This window comes from Microtus ochrogaster, chromosome 4, assembly GCF_000317375.1.
Source record: "Microtus ochrogaster isolate Prairie Vole_2 chromosome 4, MicOch1.0, whole genome shotgun sequence".
Taxonomy (NCBI): Eukaryota; Metazoa; Chordata; class Mammalia; order Rodentia; family Cricetidae; genus Microtus; species Microtus ochrogaster.
Genome location: NC_022011.1, coordinates 37,462,609 through 37,481,908, shown reverse-complemented (window position 1 = coordinate 37,481,908; position 19,300 = coordinate 37,462,609). Strand labels below are relative to the sequence as shown.

At 39.4% G+C, this 19,300-nt stretch overlaps 1 protein-coding gene and 1 non-coding gene across 2 annotated transcripts in view; both read right to left on the bottom strand.

The window, feature by feature from the left end:
• Positions 1-3,606: 3,606 nt before the first annotated feature.
• LOC101981246 (olfactory receptor 1L6-like) overlaps positions 3,607-19,300 on the bottom strand; it is a 29,065-nt gene continuing 13,371 nt past the window's right edge. Inside the window, exon 2 of the mRNA XM_005346705.2 lies at positions 3,607-4,453. Within this exon, the coding sequence (XP_005346762.2) occupies positions 3,607-4,453 (847 nt within the window). The remainder of the gene's footprint in view (positions 4,454-19,300) is intronic.
• LOC113456005 lies at positions 5,281-5,465 on the bottom strand. Its single transcript, XR_003376900.1, has one exon. It is a non-coding gene; the product is annotated as a U2 spliceosomal RNA (small nuclear RNA).

Genomic DNA, 19,300 nt, shown 5'->3' with positions numbered 1-19,300 from the left:
GGCGAGGGGATTTTTTTTTTGATCCAGCCTATTCGGTGTTCTGTATGTTTCTTGAACCTTCATAGGTACATCTTTCTTTAGGTTGGGAAAGTTTTCTTCTATATTTTTTTTAAATATATTTTCTGGACCATTGAGCTGCACTTCTCCTTCTTCTACTCCTATTATTCTTAGGTTTGGTCTTTTTATTGTGTCCCATATTTCCTGAATGTTTTGTGATGAGAGTTTTTTGGACTTGCTGTTATCCTTGATCAGTGCATTTATTTTCTCTATGTTATTTTCAGAATCTGAGATTCTTTCTTCTATCTCTTGTATTCTGATGTTTATGCTTGTTTCTGTAGTCTCTATTCGTTTACCTAGATTTTCCATGTCCAGCTGGCCCTCTGTTTATGTTTTCTTCCATGTCTCCAATTCAGTTTTCAAGTCTTGAACTGTTTCCATTATCTGTTTGATTGTTTTTCCTTGGTTTCCTAGGGTATCATTCACTGCTTTATTCAATTCTTCAAACTTTCTGTTATACTTCTCATCCATTTCTATAAGGGCATTTTTTACATGCTGTTTAAGGATGTCAATCACTTTCATAAAGTCCATTTTTTCTACTTTTTCTTTATTAAGGTGTTCATGTCCTGTTGTGAGGTCGCTGGGTTCTGGTCGTTTCATGTTGTTTTTCAGATTGTTGGGTTATTTCTTGCATTGGCGCCTGCCCATCTCTTCCTCTGAATGCTCCCCTAAGGATGTTCTTTTACAGGATTAGGTCTCTTTGCCCACTGATGTACCTTCCCAGTGATGGCACTCTCCTGTGATGGCTCTTTAGGTGCCTCAGTGATGGTTCTCCTGGTGCCAAGATCAGATCTCCGTGCTGGTTGGGTAGCTCATAAAGAAAGCGCCTACCTTGCCTGCTGCAGGCAGGCTGTTGAATCAAAGGAATTCCCGCCTGCCTGGCTGCCCTCCGGATTCAATCCCAGCTCCCAGACAGGCTGAGCTGGGTGATGTTATGCGCCCAAAGATGGCAGGGAGGCAGAATGCACGCTGGGTGAGATAGGAAGAGAGAGGCAGTATGCAGGAGTATAGGCCCTGCAGGAAGTAGTTCCTTGTCCCGGGCTGCTGCCCCCGGGTCAGAAACTCACTCACCCCAGAGATGGATCTCCTGGTGCCCAGATCAGATCTCTGTGCTGGTTGGGTAGCTCATAAAGAAAGTGCCTACCTTGCTTGCTGCAGGCAGGCTATTGAAACAAAGGAATTCCTGCCTGCCCACCCGCCCTTCAGATTCGATCCCAGCACCCAGACCAGCAAAATTCTTCATAGACCTTAAAAGTATGGTACTTAACTTCATATGAAAAAGAAAAAACCCAGGATAGCCAAAAAATCCTGTACAATAAAAGAACTTCTGGAGGCTTCATATTACCTGACTTTAAACTTTATTGTAGAGCTACAATACTGAAAAAAGCCTGGTATTGGCATAAAACCAGACAGGAGGATCAATGGAACCGAATTGGAGACCTAGATATTAATCCACAAATCTTTGAATACCTGATTTTTGACTAAGAAGCAAAAAATATGAAATGGTGAACAGAAAACATATTTAACAAATGGTGGTGCCATAACTGGATATCAATATGATGAAAAATGATAATAGATCCTTCGTTAGTTATATCATGTACAAAATTCAAGTCCAAATGGATCAAAGGCCTCAACATAAAGCCAGCCACACTGAACCTCACAGAATAGAAAATAGGAAGCACACTGGAATGCATTGGTACAGGAGACCACTTCTTAAATGTAACCCCAGTAGCACAGACACTGAGAGAAACAATTAATAAATGGGACCTCCTGAAACTGAAAAGCTCTGTAAAGGAAAGGACATGGTCAACAAGACAAAATAACAGCCTACAGAATGGGAACAGATCTTTATTAACCCCACTTCAGACTGAGGTCTGATTTCCAAAATATACAAAGAACTCAAGAAATTGGTTATCAAAAGAACATATAATCCAATAAAAATGGAGTACAGATCTAAACAGAGAACTCTCCACAGTGGAATCTAAAATGGTTGAAAGACATTTAGGAAATGCTCAACATCTTTAGTCATCAGAGAAATGCAAATCAAAACAACTCCAAGATTCCATCTTACACTTGTAAGAATGGCCAAGATCAAAAACACTGATGACAACTTATGCTGGAGAGGTTGTGGGGAAAAGGGAATACTCCTGCATTGCTGGTGGGAATGTAAGCTGGTACAGCCCCTTTGGATGTCAGTGTGTTGATTTCTCAGAAAATTAGGAAACATCCTTCCTCAAGACCCAGTAATACCACTTTTGGTTATACATCCAAAAGATGCTCAATTGTACCACAAGGACATATGCTCAACTACGTTCATAGCAGCATTGTTTGTCATATCCAGAACCTGGAAACAACCTAATTGTCCCTTGACTAAAGAATGGATACAGAAAATGTGGTACATTTACGTAGTGGACTACTACACAGAAGAAAAAAATAACATCTTGAAATTTTCAGGCAAATGGATGGAACTAGAAAACATCATTTTGTGAGGTAACCCAGATGCAGAAAGACAATTGTCACATGTATTCACTCATAAGTGGTTTTTAAACATAAAGTAAAGTAAACCAGCCTACAAATAACAATACCAGAGAACTTGGACAACAACAAGGACCCTAAGAGAGACATACATAGATCTAATCTACATGGAAAGTAGAAAAAAACAAGATCTCCTGAGTAAATTGAGAGCATGGGGACTTTGAGAGAGTGTTGAAATGGAGTGGAGTGGTAGGAGAGGGAGCAGAGAAAAATGTAGCACTCAATAAAAACTAATAAAATTAAAAAGAAATATTTTATCTGATATCTGTTTATCTCTTATCACTGTTAAATTAGTGCATAGAACTGACCACCATGACATGTAAGAGATTTATTGGGCAGTGGGTGAGTAAAAGTCTTCAGACTCAGCTTGAAGTCTATAGAAGAAAATGGAAGGAAGGCGGACTGGGGTAAAAAGAAAATCTTGTAGTGCTATAAAGTACCAGGAAAGGTTTTGTTGGTGGAGCTCCATAGACTCTAATTGGTCCTTCAAAATAACCCCATGAATGTTATAAACCTTTCTTGGTACCTGTGCAATGTTCTAATGTTCTCTCATTGTCTAGAAACAAACATGGCATAAACACAGCAACACATTGTTGAACTGTTGATTTAACTTCTACAGGGAGAGAAATGTGCACATTCTACTGTATTCTTCCAGTCAGTGCTGTGGTAGAATGCCCCTTACACTGTCAAAATTTGTCACTCGTATTAGTTTAATAAAATGCTGACTGTCCAGTAACCAGGCAGGAAGTATAAGCAGGGCAAACAGACTAAGAAGTCTGGGAAGAGGAAAGGCAGAGAGTCATTCACCAGCCAGATGTTGAGGAAGCAAGATGAGAATGTCTTACTAAGAAAAGATATCAAGTAACATAGTTAAACATAGAAAAGAATTATGGGTTTGTTTAAATTGTAAGGGCTAATTAATAAGTCTGAGCTAACAGGATAAGCAGTTTATAATTAATATAAGCCTCTGTCTTTGGGACTGAATGGCTACAGGACTGGGCAGGACAGAATCTTCTATCTACAAGCCAACCTTTTAAAGGCCTGTTTCATGTCTTTGTTTCTAAGGCTGTATATGAAAGGATTCAGCATGGGGGTAACTACTGTGTAGATGACAGTGACCACTCGGTCCTTTGTCACTGAGTAGGTGGATGAGGGGCGAATGTACACAGATATTATGGTTCCATAAAATAGTGCCACAACAGTAAGGTGGGCCCCACAGGTAGAGAATGCTTTGTACCTTCCTCCTACTGAGGGGACCTTCAGAACTGTCCAGGTGATACAGATATAAGAGATGACAATAAAGATAAAAGGGCTCATGATAACCATAGAGCCCTCTGTGAAGGCCAAAAGCTCATTGATGGAGGTATCAGAGCAGGAGAGTGTCAGCAGTGGTTGCACATCACAAAAGAAGTGATGGATAACATTGTCTCCACAGAAAGAGAGGCGGCCCATGAGAATCGTATGAGTGAGTGAGTGAAGATGTGACACTGCCCAGGATGCCATCACTAGCAAGCAACAGCGCCTGGGGCTCATGGTTGTGGTGTAATGGAGTGGACGGCAGATGGCAACATAGCGGTCAATGGCCATTGCAGCCAAGAGGAAATTGTCTGTAATACCAAAAGCCACAAAGAAATACATTTGAGCAAGGCACTGGGTAAAAAGGATAGTCTTTCTCTGCGTCAGCAAGTTCACTAACATCTGTGGCACAATGACAGTGGTAAAGCAGATGTCCACCAGGGACAAGTTGGAGAGGAAGAAGTACATGGGAGTATGTAGGTGGGTATCTCCCTGGATGACTGCAATGATGACTGAGTTACCAATCACATTTATCAGGTACATGGTAAGGAAGCTGGCAAAAAGCCATACCTGTTGTTTGGGATCACTGGTCAGTCCGAGAAGGAGGAATTCTGTCATGTGGCTCTGGTTTTCCCTGAGCACTGCTGTCCTGCAAGCAAAAAATATACAAGGATTGTTAGATATGTGTTTTGACTTTGAGTCTCCAGTCTGATGGAGGGTATGCCTCAGAGGTGTTCTGTTCATGCACTATGTATGGATGCTGTTCATATTGATTGTCATACTGTCGTAATATGGCTTCATAGAACTGGTGTTAGGATACTTTATTTTATTTTATTTTTAAGAAGGACAGGAGAGGGTTTATTCAGCTTACACTTCCACATCACCGTTCATCACTGAAAGAAATCAGGAGGCCAGGCAGCAGTGGCACATGCCGCAGCCATGGGGTGGGGTGGGGTGAGTACTGCTTGCTCCTCATGGCTTGCTCAACCTACTTTCTTATAGAACCCAGGACCACCTGTCCAGGGATGGCACCACCCACAATGGGCTGGGCCCTCCCCCATCAATCACTAAGAAAATGCTCTATGCTAGGTGTTGATGGCCACACCTGTAATCCTAGAATTCAGGAGGCAGATGCAGGCAGGAGTTCTAGGCCAACCTGGTCTACAGAGTGAGCTCCAGAACAGCCAATGCTACACAAATGTTAGGATACTTTAGATTCACATCCAATTTCATAACTCTTTTTGTAAACCCAAATGGAGCACTTCCAGCTTTTTGTTTGACCACAAGACAAAATTTATGGTAACTGCTTTTTATTTTTTCATAGGAAAGGTGTACAGAAAATACTCATTTTAATTTCCAGAGGTGTATTGATGACACTTTTTTTCTCCCCCCAAAGGGTCTACCATTCCTAGAAGAACTGCAATACCAGGTTGATGTGTGGTGTGTATGGAGTAAGCTCCTATTCCAAGTCCTGTTTCCAAAAATCCATGTAATATATTGTCCTCGGATGGAGGATGTATCAGATATTAGACTGATAAGAACTACACATGATCTTAGCCAAAACGTCCAGAAGCAATAATGATGGCACATTTTTTGCCCAGTCTTTTCTACTATTCTTTTAAAAAGTTAATTTTTTATTTCAATTTCTGACTCTGCTGGTGCATTTCCCAAATTCAAATTTTATGCTCCTTGGTAAGGAAAGTCTGCTTGATCCTGTGTTGTTCCAGTTCTTCCTTTTCTGTGCAGCATCAGCTTCTACCTCGTGGCTTCCAGTCAGGGTTTTCCTCTCCCTTTTTAAGGAAAAGTAGGCATCCCAAGATTCTTTGCAGTAGCCCCATATACATTCTAGGGATGTGTTCCTGGGTCAAACCCTTCTTGGGGAAAAGCACTTTTGTAATTCTCTTGGTAGCTTAAAATGTGGGGCAAAAAGTTTAGTTTAGGAGGAGCTTGCCCCGGAAGTGTCGCATGTCGAACAGGGTATGTTAACTGTCTAGTGGGGTGGGAAGGTGAAAATACGTTTCTGATAGGGCTCTGTTTACTTAACATTGGGCTTGACACTACATACAGATTGTGTCCCACAATCTAAAGTGGGTGGTGTCAAGCTTATATAAAGAGAACAGAGGCGGAAAAGAGAACAAACACGGGGCCAGATTTATGCCTGTGTGCAAAGCTGTGAGTGTGGAGACTGGATAAAGCATTGCCTCCAAAGAGAAATAAAAGCAATCTCAAAGTTAGATTTTTAAAATTCTGGACTTGGGAGTTGAGTCTGAGTGCTTGAACCAGAAATCTCAAAGCATAAAAACCTCAGAAATATTCTTAGACAGTGGTCTGCTTTAACAGACAACTCCCAGGGTAAGAGGATCTTTCAGTTTATAGGAGAAGGGCATAAAAGACTGATAGAAAGTAGACATGAGCAAACACCTTAATTAATATACTTTTGTGTAAAATATCCCATAATAATCTAAGTACTGATGAAATAAATATGAAAACTGGGTATATAAATGAACACCTCTAATACCAGCTACTCAGGAGGGGTGAGAAGATCTTCATTTCTAGGTCAACCCAGGCAGCTTAGTGAGACTTTGTATCTCAATAAGAAGTTACATTGGACTGAGAATGTAGCTTCATAATAGAATACTTGTCTAGCATTGATAAGGCTCTAGGTTTAATTTCTGAATGAAAAAAGAACCCTTACCAAACAAAACAAAACAGAAAATCTAAAGTAAAAGAGAGAAAAGACAATGCATTTATTAAATTAAAAGTATAGAAATCAAAGAGTTTTCTAAAAATATATGGATTGGGAGGGAAATAATGGTAGAGGTAGGAACAGATTTGACTAAAAGGTGTTATATGCCGGCAATAAAAAGCTGAGCAACAATGACAAAGATTTTTTTTTTTTTGGTTTTTCGAGACAGGGTTTCTCTGTGGTTTTGGAGCCTGTCCTGGAACTAGCTCTTGTAGACCAGGCTGGTCTCGAACTCACAGAGATCCGCCTGCCTCTGCCTCCCGAGTGCTGGGATTAAAGGCGTGCACCACCACCGCCCGGATTAAAGTAAAAACACTTGTCCCTTTGTAAATTAAGACTGACAAAGAAAGACCTTAATAATATAAAATAGTGTGTTTTAGTGCAAGAACAGACAATTGACCAATAGAAAATGCTAGATAAAATGTAGCTCAGAATACAGTTACAAACTGTGTTGATTTAGGAAGGTGGAAGCAGTTTCTCCTTCAAGGTCTATGCCTCTCCAGCTGTGGGTACTTGCTAGGTTTACAGTGCCAGGCATAAGTTCCTCATACTGAGTACTTAAGTTCAATTCAGCAGATGTTGGTTACTAACCTTAGACACACTAAGTGTAACTCTTACCCTCATTAAAGAAGCTTCTTTTTGTATCAGGTGAAAACTACTACAGAAGTCCATACATTGCCAAATTGCAGAGAGTAAGTGTCTGAGTCACACAACTACATCATAGTACATTGGATAGTACAACTACATCATAGACTCTTGTACCTAAGGCTCAGGGAACATCTCTGATGAAGGGGCAGAAAGATTGCAACATCCAGAAGACTGGGTGCCTGCTTCAAGACAGTATTCTTTTTATGGTAGAAATGTACACCTGTGAAATATCAACATTGTTACCTAAATAATGACCTCATCAGTTGACATGCCAACATGGATAGGGGAAATTTCACAAAGCCTTAGCCTTAGAGGGAGTTTCATATAGTTATTAGCATGGTAATGTGGATGCTGGGATTCAAACTTAGGTCCTCTATAGGAGCAGCTAGTAATCTGAACTGTGGAGCCATTGCCCAGCCCCATATTTGTTTATTACTTTTTGCTTAGTCTCGTTTCATAGAAAATCTCAAAGAGACAAATATTTAAAAAGAAATTCTATTCTCTAATTTAAATATCCCCAAACACTATCCCAGAACTCAGTGTACCACTGTCCAGAATAAGAGTGACATTTACCTAAGAACTTAACACAGGAAAATGATGGCCCTAAGAAGCCAGTGGGAGAGAAAATGTTTTAGTGTGCTGGAATACCAGTTTACTATATTAAGAAGTAGTATAATTAAAATTATAATTGAGTTGAGATTAAAATGTATTTATTTATGATTTATGCATAATGTTTGACTTCACAGAACACAAAGAAAATGATATTTAAGTGAATCTATAAATTAGAAGGGGTAGAGCTTAGGTAATATGCCTGGTGGTTAAAAAACTGAAAGGCAAAACTAAGTTGTTTACAATATAATGGTGAATAAAACAGACACAGCGAAGACTAAAAGCAGCTTGCAACACTTAACAGATGAGGTGCTAATATCCAGAATACTAATATCAATCGTCATCTTTGCTTCAGCAAGAAAAATATAAGAACACCAATATAAAGTGTGTGAGAAAGCTGAAATGTTTCTGAGTGTATAAATGGATGCTGAAATTCAATGGTAATTTTATAGGTGAATTAAAATAATCAATATTTTCCTTTATATTTGTTAGCTTAGTAAATGCTAGTGTGGAGGATAAGGACACAGGCTGGTAGGGATGTGGGTATGTATGGACTTGTGTTTACCATCTGTGTAAATTGGTTTCTTAATATTTTACAACCTGGAAATTCTAAATGTATTCTCAGGAGAGAGGCAGCCATAGGGAAATTCACAGATTGGGTTGTTTTTGTGCCATTGTTAGTTGAGGCTGTCTGGGTGTCTATCATTGGATTGATAAATGTGACAGAAGCACACCATGGAGCTATTTATCAATCATGGACTAGAATTTCCCAGAGCAACACTGATGGATTTTAATAAGAAACATATTTTGGGTGAAAAGGATAAGAAGGTGAATGAGATTCACTGCACAACATGTTTTATGTTAATTAAAAATTAGGCATAATAACTCATGCGCCCAAACAGATGAACATTAAACACATCAGAATCAGTGAGTAATAGGAGCAAATTCACAAGTGAACAAGAACACAGAAAAGTAAATAAAATTAAAGTGGTCTAGTGCTGGCAATGTGTGGTTAGTATAACTTTGTCTTCAAAACCTGTGTATTAAAAAAAAAGAATCTCAAGTCTTAAATAGAATTCAGGGGATTCCTTTTTTATTTTCTTCCCCAAAGCATGAGCCCACTAGGAACAAGTCATCCAGCTCAAGTATGGTAAGTAAGGAGTTCTAATTCCTAACTTTTGGCATTTTGAAATCTGTGTAAATTGGGTTGAAACTCAAGAGTGGAGACCTAAAGGTCTGGAAGAACCAACTTCCTCTGTTTGCTGGTGATATTGGTATCTTTCTTTCTTAGGCAAATTGATCCATAATCCATTCAAGCTTTGGTACCTTTTCAAGGTGCTAGAGACAAAGAGAATCTCCCCATATTGTAAATAAAGCATTTAATCTTACAATGTATAAACATGGGGAACAGAATGAAGCACATGACCCTGGACTATCATTATGAACTTGCCTATTTCATAAGTTTCCAAACTGTGCTCTCTGGGAGCCTCATGGATCACCAAGAAAGGGCCAGGAGTGAGAACTCTGAAAGGAAAGTTTCTAGGTTCCCTTTTTAAACTGGAGAATTCTATATATGTGTTGCATTTATTGAGTGACCACATAATATGCAGTATGAAAAAAAATCTAAATAATATGCTTTTTGTTTGTATTTTAAGGAAGAGTCTTAGGCTGTAGGGCTTCAGACTTTTTCTGTAGCCCAGGACATCTTCAAACTCTAGATACTCTTGTTGATTATTTGCCTGATGTCATATATTTCAAGTAATAGAAAAAAATATGAGGCTCAGAGAGGTGGTGAGCTATGAGCTTGTGCCATGAGCTAACATGTCAATTGGAGTATTATAAAAATCCAACCTCACCAGAAGTTTTCTCTCCCCTTATACTGTCTTGTATGAGCTTAGGGTCCATGCTATTCTGAAGATGCTCAGATGAGGCCAGAGAATCTGGGTTTAGGGACAAGTAGGCAGGGCTGGGCCTATAGAAGCTGGGCTTTGTCCATCATCATCATGGCAGTTGCTGTTGTTTCTTCCAAAGTGCTAAGCTCCTTTATATTGGTGAAGTCAAATAAAATCCAAATCTTTCCTGTTTTATGTAAGTATGGAGACATTGTACTGGAAGTTAAAGGAGTATGCCCAAAGTCTAGGAAGCATAGGCAAAGGTTTGTAGTATTAGCCACGTTGAGTCCCAGATTTTATACTTGTTAAAAAGAGGGCATCATAAAACATAAATAATTTCCTTTCATAACATGCCATGACTGTAGGACTTGTGAGCAGGATAACAACTTAAGGATAAAAACTTAAGGATAGCAATACTTACTCAGATATGGGCCAGTGATTTCCAGAGTACCTGTATAGGGGCCCATGTATCTTCTCATCAGTGTCATTTGCAGTGGTGGCTAGAAGTGGAAGAGTGGCTGCGAGCACAATCAAAGCTTTCATGTCAGACTAGAAAGTAAAAGGCTTTTCAGGCTAGGTGTGGGTGTGAACCTTTTGAGGGTGTGAGCGTCTGAGGGTGCACATGTATCTCTGTATTCTCACCACTCTTCTCTTTTCCAGAGTAATCATCCTTCAAATGTGGCTCCAGACATGAGGAACATATGGAATGTATGGCTTTCTCCCACTTTGGCTGCTACTACTGACCTCTTTAAATTTCAACAATGCTGACTAAGGGACAAGGACCTGGAAGGAGATTATTTGCCCTTCACATGATCTCACTCTAAGGAGACAGGTGTTTTTTCCACTCTCCAACCCCAGGGATCTCATTAAGAAGGGAGTCTTGGGAGAATAGATGCTGTGGAACCTCAGGGTTCACAAATTTCTTTACATCTTAGACAATTAGTGATTTGTTGTCATTGTGATTTTGAAGAAAATATGTATAGGGATTAGACCTGAGGCTGTTGCCAGAGGATGCCTGGTGTTGTGGGAAAAATCCTGGGAATGGAGATCTTGGACTTTAGTCAGCCAATGAGAAGTTGTGATTTGGGGTAAACTTGTCATTTTTCTAGATTTCAAGATATTCGTATAGAGATTGACTAATATAAGTTGTAAGAGAAGGTTTCCTGGAGAATCAGTCAATCTCAGAGACAAGCACATGCTCACATAATAATAGTAAACTGAACACTTTTGTTACACTGTGTGCTGATGTTTAAAGGTGTAGTGTTCTTGATATTTTTCATATATTTTTAATTTTGAAATTAATATTGTTATGGTTTTCTGTCTCTTTAAGGGACAAGCCACGCCCACTCCCAGCGACCTCTGACCACTCGTCCCATCTGGAAACTCTTTCTTCTTACTGTCCCCTTTTCTGGTGTGCACACGTGTCTTTGTCCCCCCCCCCCCTCGGGCTGGCCCTGCCCGCTGGCCGCATGGCGGGGCTACCTGCCAGCCTGGGATGGGCCACTGCTCATAAACCTGCCCAGGGATCTTGCAGGGACCCACAACAGTCTCTGCCGGACTGGCAGCTGCTCTGTGAACATTTTAAGAATAAAAAAGAGCTAGTTCCAGGACAAGAACTAAAAGCTACAGAGAAACCCTGTCTAGAAAAATCCAAAAAAAAAAAACCCCAATAAAAAAATATAATTACATCATTTTCTCCCTTCTCTTTCCTTTCTCTAGTACCTATCATGTACCCTTGCTCTTATTCAGATTCATAGCCTCTTTTCTTTAATTCTTCCACACACATACAAACCTAAATATATATGATGTGGGATTCCTCTTTGTATGCTGTGAACTGTGCAAGGCATAACTTAGGTAGGTGGAAAAAACTAAACTGAATGCTGGGAGAAAAAAATGTGGAGTCAGGAAGCCATGTAGCACCACCAAATACAGACGCTGGAACTTTACCCAGTAAGCCATGGGCAATACACAGATTAATGGAGGTTAATTTAAGTTATGAGTTAGCCAGAAATGCACTTAAGCTATTGACTGAACAGTATTGTAAATAATATGGTTTCTGTGTGATTATTTTGGGGCTGAGCAGCTGGAAATGAACTAACAGCCCTCTTACTACAAACTGGTGCTCTTATGTGTGCTAGCTAAATCCATATAAAAACCTGAGAGGGCTTGGAAAAGAATTCTAGACACCAAAAAATAAAGTTTAGTAGTATTTTTTTTCGAATGGGCTCTGCTTGCTGGAGGCCTGCTGCAGTTCCTTTAAAAGAAGTCTTCTTGATTCAGTGGTAGAAAAAAATAACATGTGGTTTCAAAACAGCAGCATTCTGGGCTGCACTGTCAGCATTAACTCTGGCTCTTTCAGAAGGCCAAGCACAAGGGGTTTGGCGGCAGTATGCTACAAATTTCTTGGTGGCAGCATGGGCCAAATGGTTACAAGAGTTGAGGCAATGAGCATGGCTCCTACCCAGCAGTCTTAGTGGCTGTGAACAGACTTCTACCATGTTGGACTGGGAGCAAACAGGCAGGGCTATGTTTGCCCCAGCAATTTCATAGCTTAGGTTTTCTTTTTTTTTTTTTTTTTGAAGTGTATTTTTTTTTTATTGAGAAAAGGAAAAAAAACAAGTTTCCACCTCCTCCCAGCCTCCCATTTCCCTCCCCCTCCTACCACCCTTCCCCCCCCCCTCCCCCCCTTCTCCCCCTCCCCCCACTCCTCTCCCCCTCCCTCTCCAGTTCAATGGGCAGTCAGGGTTCCCTGCCCTGTGGTAAGTCCTAGGTCCTCCCCCCTCGGTCTATATTTAGGAAGGTGAACATCCAAACTGGCTAGGCTCCCGCAAAGCCAGCACATTAAGTAGGATCTGAGTACATGTGATAATTGTCTTCCTGTGTCTGGGTTACCCTCACTCAAAATAATGTTTTCTGGCTCCATCCATTTTCCTGCAAAATTCAAGATGTCGTTATTTTTTTCTGCTGTGTAGAACTCCATTGTGTAAATGTACCATATTTTCCTTATTCATTCTTCAGTTGAGGGACAACTAGATTGTTTCAGGTTCTGGTTATGACAAACAATGCTGCTATTAACATAGTTGAACACATGTCCTTGTGGCACAATTGAGCATCCTTTGGATATATAGCAAAGAGTGGTATTACTGAATCTTGAGGAAGGTTGTTTCCTAATTTTCTGAGAAATAGCCACATTGATACCAAAGAGGTTGTACCAGCTTGCATTCCCACCAGCAATGCAGAAGTGTTCCCTTTCCCCCACAATCTCTCCAGCATAAGTTGTCATCAGTGTTTTGATCTTGGCCATTCTTACAGGTGTAAGATGGAATCTCAGAGTTATTTTGGTTTGCATTTCTCTGATGACTAAAGATGTTGAACATTTCCTTAAGTGTCTTTCACCCATTTTAGATTCCTCTGTTGAGAGTTCTCTGTTTAGGTCTGTAATCCATTTTATTTTTATTGGATTATATGTTCTTTTGATGACCAGTTTCTTGAGTTCTTTGTATATTTTGGAAATCAGACCTCTGTCTGATGTGGGGTTAGTGAAGATATTTTCCCATTCTGTAAGTTGTCATTTTGTCTTGTTGACCATGTCATTTCCTTTACAGAAGCTTTTAAGTTTCAGGATGTCCCATTTATTAATTGTTTCTCTCAGTGTCTGTGCTGCTGGGATTATATTTAGGAAGTGGTCTTCTATGCCAATGCATTCAAGTGTACTTCCCACTTTCTCTTCTATAAGGTTCAGTGTGGCTGGCTTTATGTTGAGGTCTTTGGTCCATTTGGACTTAAGTTTTGTCCCTCGTGATAGACATAGGTCTATTTTCATTCTTCTACATGTTGATATCCAGGTATGTGAGCACCACTTGTTAAATATGCTTTCTTTTTTCCACTTGATAATTTTTGCTTCTTTGTAAAACATAGGTGTTTGAAGGTGTGTGGATTAATATCCAAATCTTCTATTTAGTTCCATTGGTCCTCCTTTCTGTTCTTATGCCAATACCAGGCTGTTTTCAGTACTATAGCTCTGTAGTAGAGTTTGAAGTCAGGGATTGTGATGCCTCCAGAAGTTGTTTTATTGTGCAGGATTGTTTTGGCTATACTGGTTTTTTTGCTTTTCCATATGAAGTTGAATATTGTTCTTTCAGGTTTATGAAGAATTTTGCTGGGATTTGATGGGCATTGCATTGAATCTGTAGATTGCTTTTGATAAGGTTGCCATTTTTACTATGTTAATTCTGCCTACTCAAGAGCATGGGAGATCTTTTCATTTTCTGATGTCTTCTTCAATTTCTTTCTTTAAAACTTTAATGTTCTTGTCATACTTTACTTTTACTTGTTTGGTTAGAGTTACTCTGAGAAATTTTATGCTATTTGTGGCTATTGTAAAGGGCTATGTTTTTCTGATTTCTTTATCATCTGTGTACAGGAGAGCTACTACTTATTTTGAGTTAATCTTGTATCCTGTTACATTACTGAAAGTGTTTATGAGTTGTAAAAGTTGTAAAAATTTTTGGGATCACTTATGTAAACTATCATATCATCAGAAAACAACGAGAGTTTGACTTCTTTTCCAATTTGTATTCCCTTGATCTCCTTTTGTTGTCTTATTGCCCTAGCTAGGACCTTAAGAACTATATTGAATAGATATGGAAAGAGTGAACAACCTTTTCTTTTTCCTGATTTCAGTGGTATCTCTGTGAGTTTCTCTCCATTTAGTTTGATGTTGGCTGTTGGCTGGCTATATATTTCCTTAATTATGTTTAGGTATGCTCCTCTTTGTCTGCTCTCTCCAAGACCTTTATCATGAAGGAATGTTGTATTTTGTCAAAAGCCTTTTCAGCATCTAATGAGATGATTGTGTACTTCCTATTTTCATTTTGTTTATATGATTATTACATTGACAGATTTTTATATGTTGAGCCATCCTTGAATCTTTGGAATAAGGATGACTTGATCATGGTGGATGATGGTTCTGATGTGTTCTTGGATTTGATTTGCCAGTATTTTATTTAGTATTTTTGCAACAGTGTTCATTAGTTAGTATGGTGTGTAATTCTCTTTTTTAGTAATGTCTTTCTGTGTTTTTTGTATCAGGGTAATTGTAGCCCCATAAAAAGAGTTTGGCAATGTTTCTTCTGCTTCTATTGTGTGGAATACTTTGAGGAGTATTAGTTCTTCTTTGAAAGTCTTGTAGAATTCTGAGCTAAAACCATTTGGTCCTGGGTTTTTTTTTTGGTTGTAAGATTTTTGATGTCTATTTCTATTTCTTCAGTAGTTATATGTCTGTTTAATTTGCTTACCTGATCTTGGTTAATTTTGGTATGTGATATTTATCCAGAAAGTTGTCCATTTCCTTTAAGTTTTCTAATTTTGTGGAGTACAGGTTTTCAAAATATGACCTAATGATTCTCAGTATTTCCTCTGTGTTTGTTGTTATGTCTCCCTTTCCATTTCTGATTTTGTTAATTTGGATATTCTCTCTGTACCTTATGGTTAGTTTGGATAAGGGTTTTGTTAATTTTCTTGAAGAACCAATTTTTTGTCTCATTGATTCTTTGTATTGTTTTCTTTGTTTCTATTTTGTTGATATCAACTCTCTATTTGATTATTTCCTGCTGTCTAATTCTCTTGGTTGAGTTTGCTTCTTTTTGTTGTAAAGTTTTCAAAGGTTCTGTTAATTCACTATTGTGGGATTTTTCCAGCTTCTTTATGTAGGCATTTAGTGCTATCAACTTTCCTCTTATCACTGCATTCATTGTGTCCCATAAATTTGGGTATGTTGTGTGGTCATTTTCATTGAATTTTAGTCTTAATTTCTCCCCTTGATGGAGGAAGGTCATTGGCTAATAAAGAAACTACCTTGGCCCATTTTATTGGTTAGAACATAGGTGGGTGGAGTAAACAGAACCGAATGCTGGGAGGAAGAGGAAGTGAGCTCAGACTTGACAGCAAAGGCCATGCTCCCCTCTCCCGAGCAGACACGCATGAAGCCCCAACCCAGGATGGACGTAGGCTAGAATCTCCCTGGTAAGCACACCTAGGGGTGCTACACACATTATTAGAAATGGGCTAGTCCAGGTGCGAGAGTTAGCCATAAGAGGCTAGAGCTAGTGGGCCAAGCAGTGTTTAAATGAATACAGTTTTTATGTTGTTATTTCAGGGCATAAGCTAGTCAGGCAACTGGGAGCTGGGGCGACAGGAATGCAGCCCGCAGCTCCTACTACATCCCCTTATTTCTTCCTTGACCCATTCCTTGACAGGTGAGCATTGTTTAATTTCTATGTGTTTGTGGGTTTTCTGGAATTAGAATTGCTGTTGATTTCTATTTTTAAACCCTGGTGATCTGATAAAGTACATTGGGTTATTCCAATTTTTTTTTTTGTATTTGCTGAGGTTTGTTTTGTTACTGAGTATGTGGTCAGTTTTTGAGAAGGTTCCATAAAGTGCTGAGAAGAAGATATATTCTTTGATGTTTGGATGGAATATTCTATAGATGTTTGTTAAGTCCATTTGAGTCATATATCTGTTAAGTTTCTTATTTTTCTGTTCATTTTTTTTTGTCTGACTGACCTGTCCAGGGCTGAGAGGGTAGTGTTGAAGTCTCCCACTATTAGTGTGTGGGGTTCAATGTATAATTTAAGCTTTAGAAGTGTTTCCTTTACATATGAGTTTGCCCTTGTATTAGGGGCATAGATGTTCAATAGAGATTTCCTCTTGATGGATTTTTCCTGTGACTAATATGAAATGACCTACCTCATCTTTTTTGACTGATTTTATCTTGATGTTTATTTTATTAGTTATTAGGATATCTACACATGCTTGTTTCTTAGGTCCATTTGATTGGTATATTTTTCCCAACCCTTTACTCTGAGACAATGTCTGTCTTTGAGGTTGAGATGCGTTTCTTGTATACAGAAGAAGGATAGATTCTGTTTTCAAGTCCAGTCTGTTAGCCTGTGCCTTTTTATAGATGAGTTGAGTCCATTTACATTAAGGGATATTAATGACCAATGATTGCTGTCTCCTGTTAATTTAGTTTTCATTGTTAGTGATGTTAATTTGTGCATTTTACCCTTTTTTTTTGGGATTTGCTGCTATGAAACCTTCAATTGTCTGGGTTTTTTTTTGTATCCAACTTCCTTTGGTTGCATTTTCCCTTCTAGTATTTTGTGCAGGGTGGGTTTTTGGCTAGGTATTGGTGAAATCTAGTTTTGTCATGGAATATCTTGTTTTCTCCTTCTATGGTGATTAAAAGTTTTGCTGGGTATAGTAGTCTAGGCTGGCACCCATGCTCTCTTAGTGTCTGCATAATGGTTGACCATGACCTCTGGCTTTCATTATCTCCAATGAGAAGTCAGGTGTAATTCTGATATGTCTATCTTTATATGTTACTTGGCCTTTTTTCCTTTGTAGCCCTTGATGTTCTTTCTTTGCTCTGTATGTTTAGTGTTTTGTTTATTATGTGGCCAGAGGACTTTTTTTGGGGGAATCCAGTCTATTTGGTGTTCTGTAAGCTTCTTTTATCTTCATCTTTTTTAGGTTGAGAAACTTTTCTTCCATGATTTTGTTAAGTATATTTTCTGCGCTTTTGAGTTGAACTTCTCCTCCTTATTCTATCCCCATTTTTCTTACATTTGGCCTTTTTATGGTGTCCCATATCTCATGGATATTTTGTTTTAAGCTTTTGTAAGATTTAATGTTTTCTTTAACTAATGATTCTAACTCCTCTATTGTATCTTCAGTGATTGAGATTCTCTCTTCCATCTTTTGTATGCTGATATTTATGCTTGTGTTTGTGGTTCCTGATCATTTTCTTATGATTTCTGTTTCTATAATTCCCCTCCCTTGTGTTTTCTTTATTGTCTCTATTTCAGTTTTCATGTCCTGAATAGTTCCTTTCATATATTTGATTTCTTTTTCTTGGTTTTCTTTAAGTGCTTTGCTGATGTCTTCCAATTTATTGTTTGTCTTTTCCTCCATTTCTTTAAGGGAATTTTTCATTTCTTCTTTAAGAGTTTTAAACATTCTTTTGATGTTATTTTTTTAGATCATTTTCTTCTGGTTCATCCATATTTGGTTGTTCAGGTCTTGCTGTTGTAGGGTCTTTAGGTTTTAGTGGTGTTGTGTTGCTCTTTGTGGTGTTGCATGTGTTCTTACCTTTTCTACTCATCTTTTCCTTTAATAGGTGTGATTGGGTCTGTTTGAGATTCTGTTGAATAATCTTCTAGGTGCCAGGGAATCCATAGTTCAGATGGTTGTTCCTCGTGGTATAGTCAGTGCCCCAGTTCTCATTACCCCATTGGTTTCTCCATGTTCCTGGAGATAGCTTAGCATTTCTGGGCTTTGCTCTGCTCCCTTGGAGTTTGCTGTCTCAGGCCTACTTTTGCCTAGGTTGCTGGCTTTGTCCTGTTTCTGTAAATCCTGATCTGGATCTCTCTCCGCTCTCGCAGAAGTCCCTGGCTGGGAGTTGGTCCTGCAAGAGTTTCTGGCTCTGGTCTCCTGCCTCAGAGTTCCCAGGCTCAGGTGTGCCCAGAACTGCAGAGGACCTTGCTCAGGCTTACTCCCTCAAAGGTCCCAAAGTCATGCTCTGTCCCACAGAGGTTCCAGCCTATTCCTTTTGATATTGCAGACCAATGCTTGGATCCACAGAGGTACTGGATCAGGGCTACTCCCTCTGAGGTCCCAGACTAACGTCTGGCCCAGTAGAGAGCTCTGGCTCCTGCCTATTCCCTCAGAGGCCCCAGATTCACTCATGCCCAAGCTGGTAGAGGTGCTGGCACTGGCCTAGTTCCTGGGAGGTGCTAGACTTATGCCCAGACCCACGAAGGTCCTGGCTTAGGTCTATTCCCTTGAAGGTCCCAGGTTCACATCTGGGCCCTCAGCTGTCTCTGGCTCTGACTCACTTACACAGTGGTTACTCCCTGTACCTGTTCTGGTGGAGTTCCCTGACTCTGTGTCTGGTCACTGGCTCAATCCTTATCCATCAGTGTCCCGGTGCTGGGTTAGCTCCTGGGGCTGAATTTGCTCCTGGCTTCTGTTCCTGGTGGAGCTTGCTATCTCTGTTCTAGGCAGCTCCATTTTGTGCTTTCTTTATTGTCTCTATTTCAATCTTACAGTCTTGAACTATTTCCTTCACTTGTTTGATTGTTTTTTCTTGGCTTTCTTTAAGGGATTTATCGATTTCTTCTGTTTTTTTTTATTTGTCTTTTCCTCCATTTCTTTAAGGAAAATTTCTATTTACTCTTTAAGGGCCTCTAAATATTCATACATTTATTTTTAAGGTTATTTTTTGCTTCATCTGCATTGTTATGTTCAGGTCTTACTGTTGTACAACCACTAGTTTCTGGTGGAGCCATCTTGCTCTTCATGTTGTTTAGTGTATTCTTTTTCTGACTGTTTTTTTAAATTTATTTATTTATTAAAGATTTCTGTCTCTTCCCCGCCACCGCCTCCCATTTCCCTCCCCCTCCCCCAATTAAGTCCCCCCGCAGCCCCAAGAGCAATCACGGTTCCCTGCCCT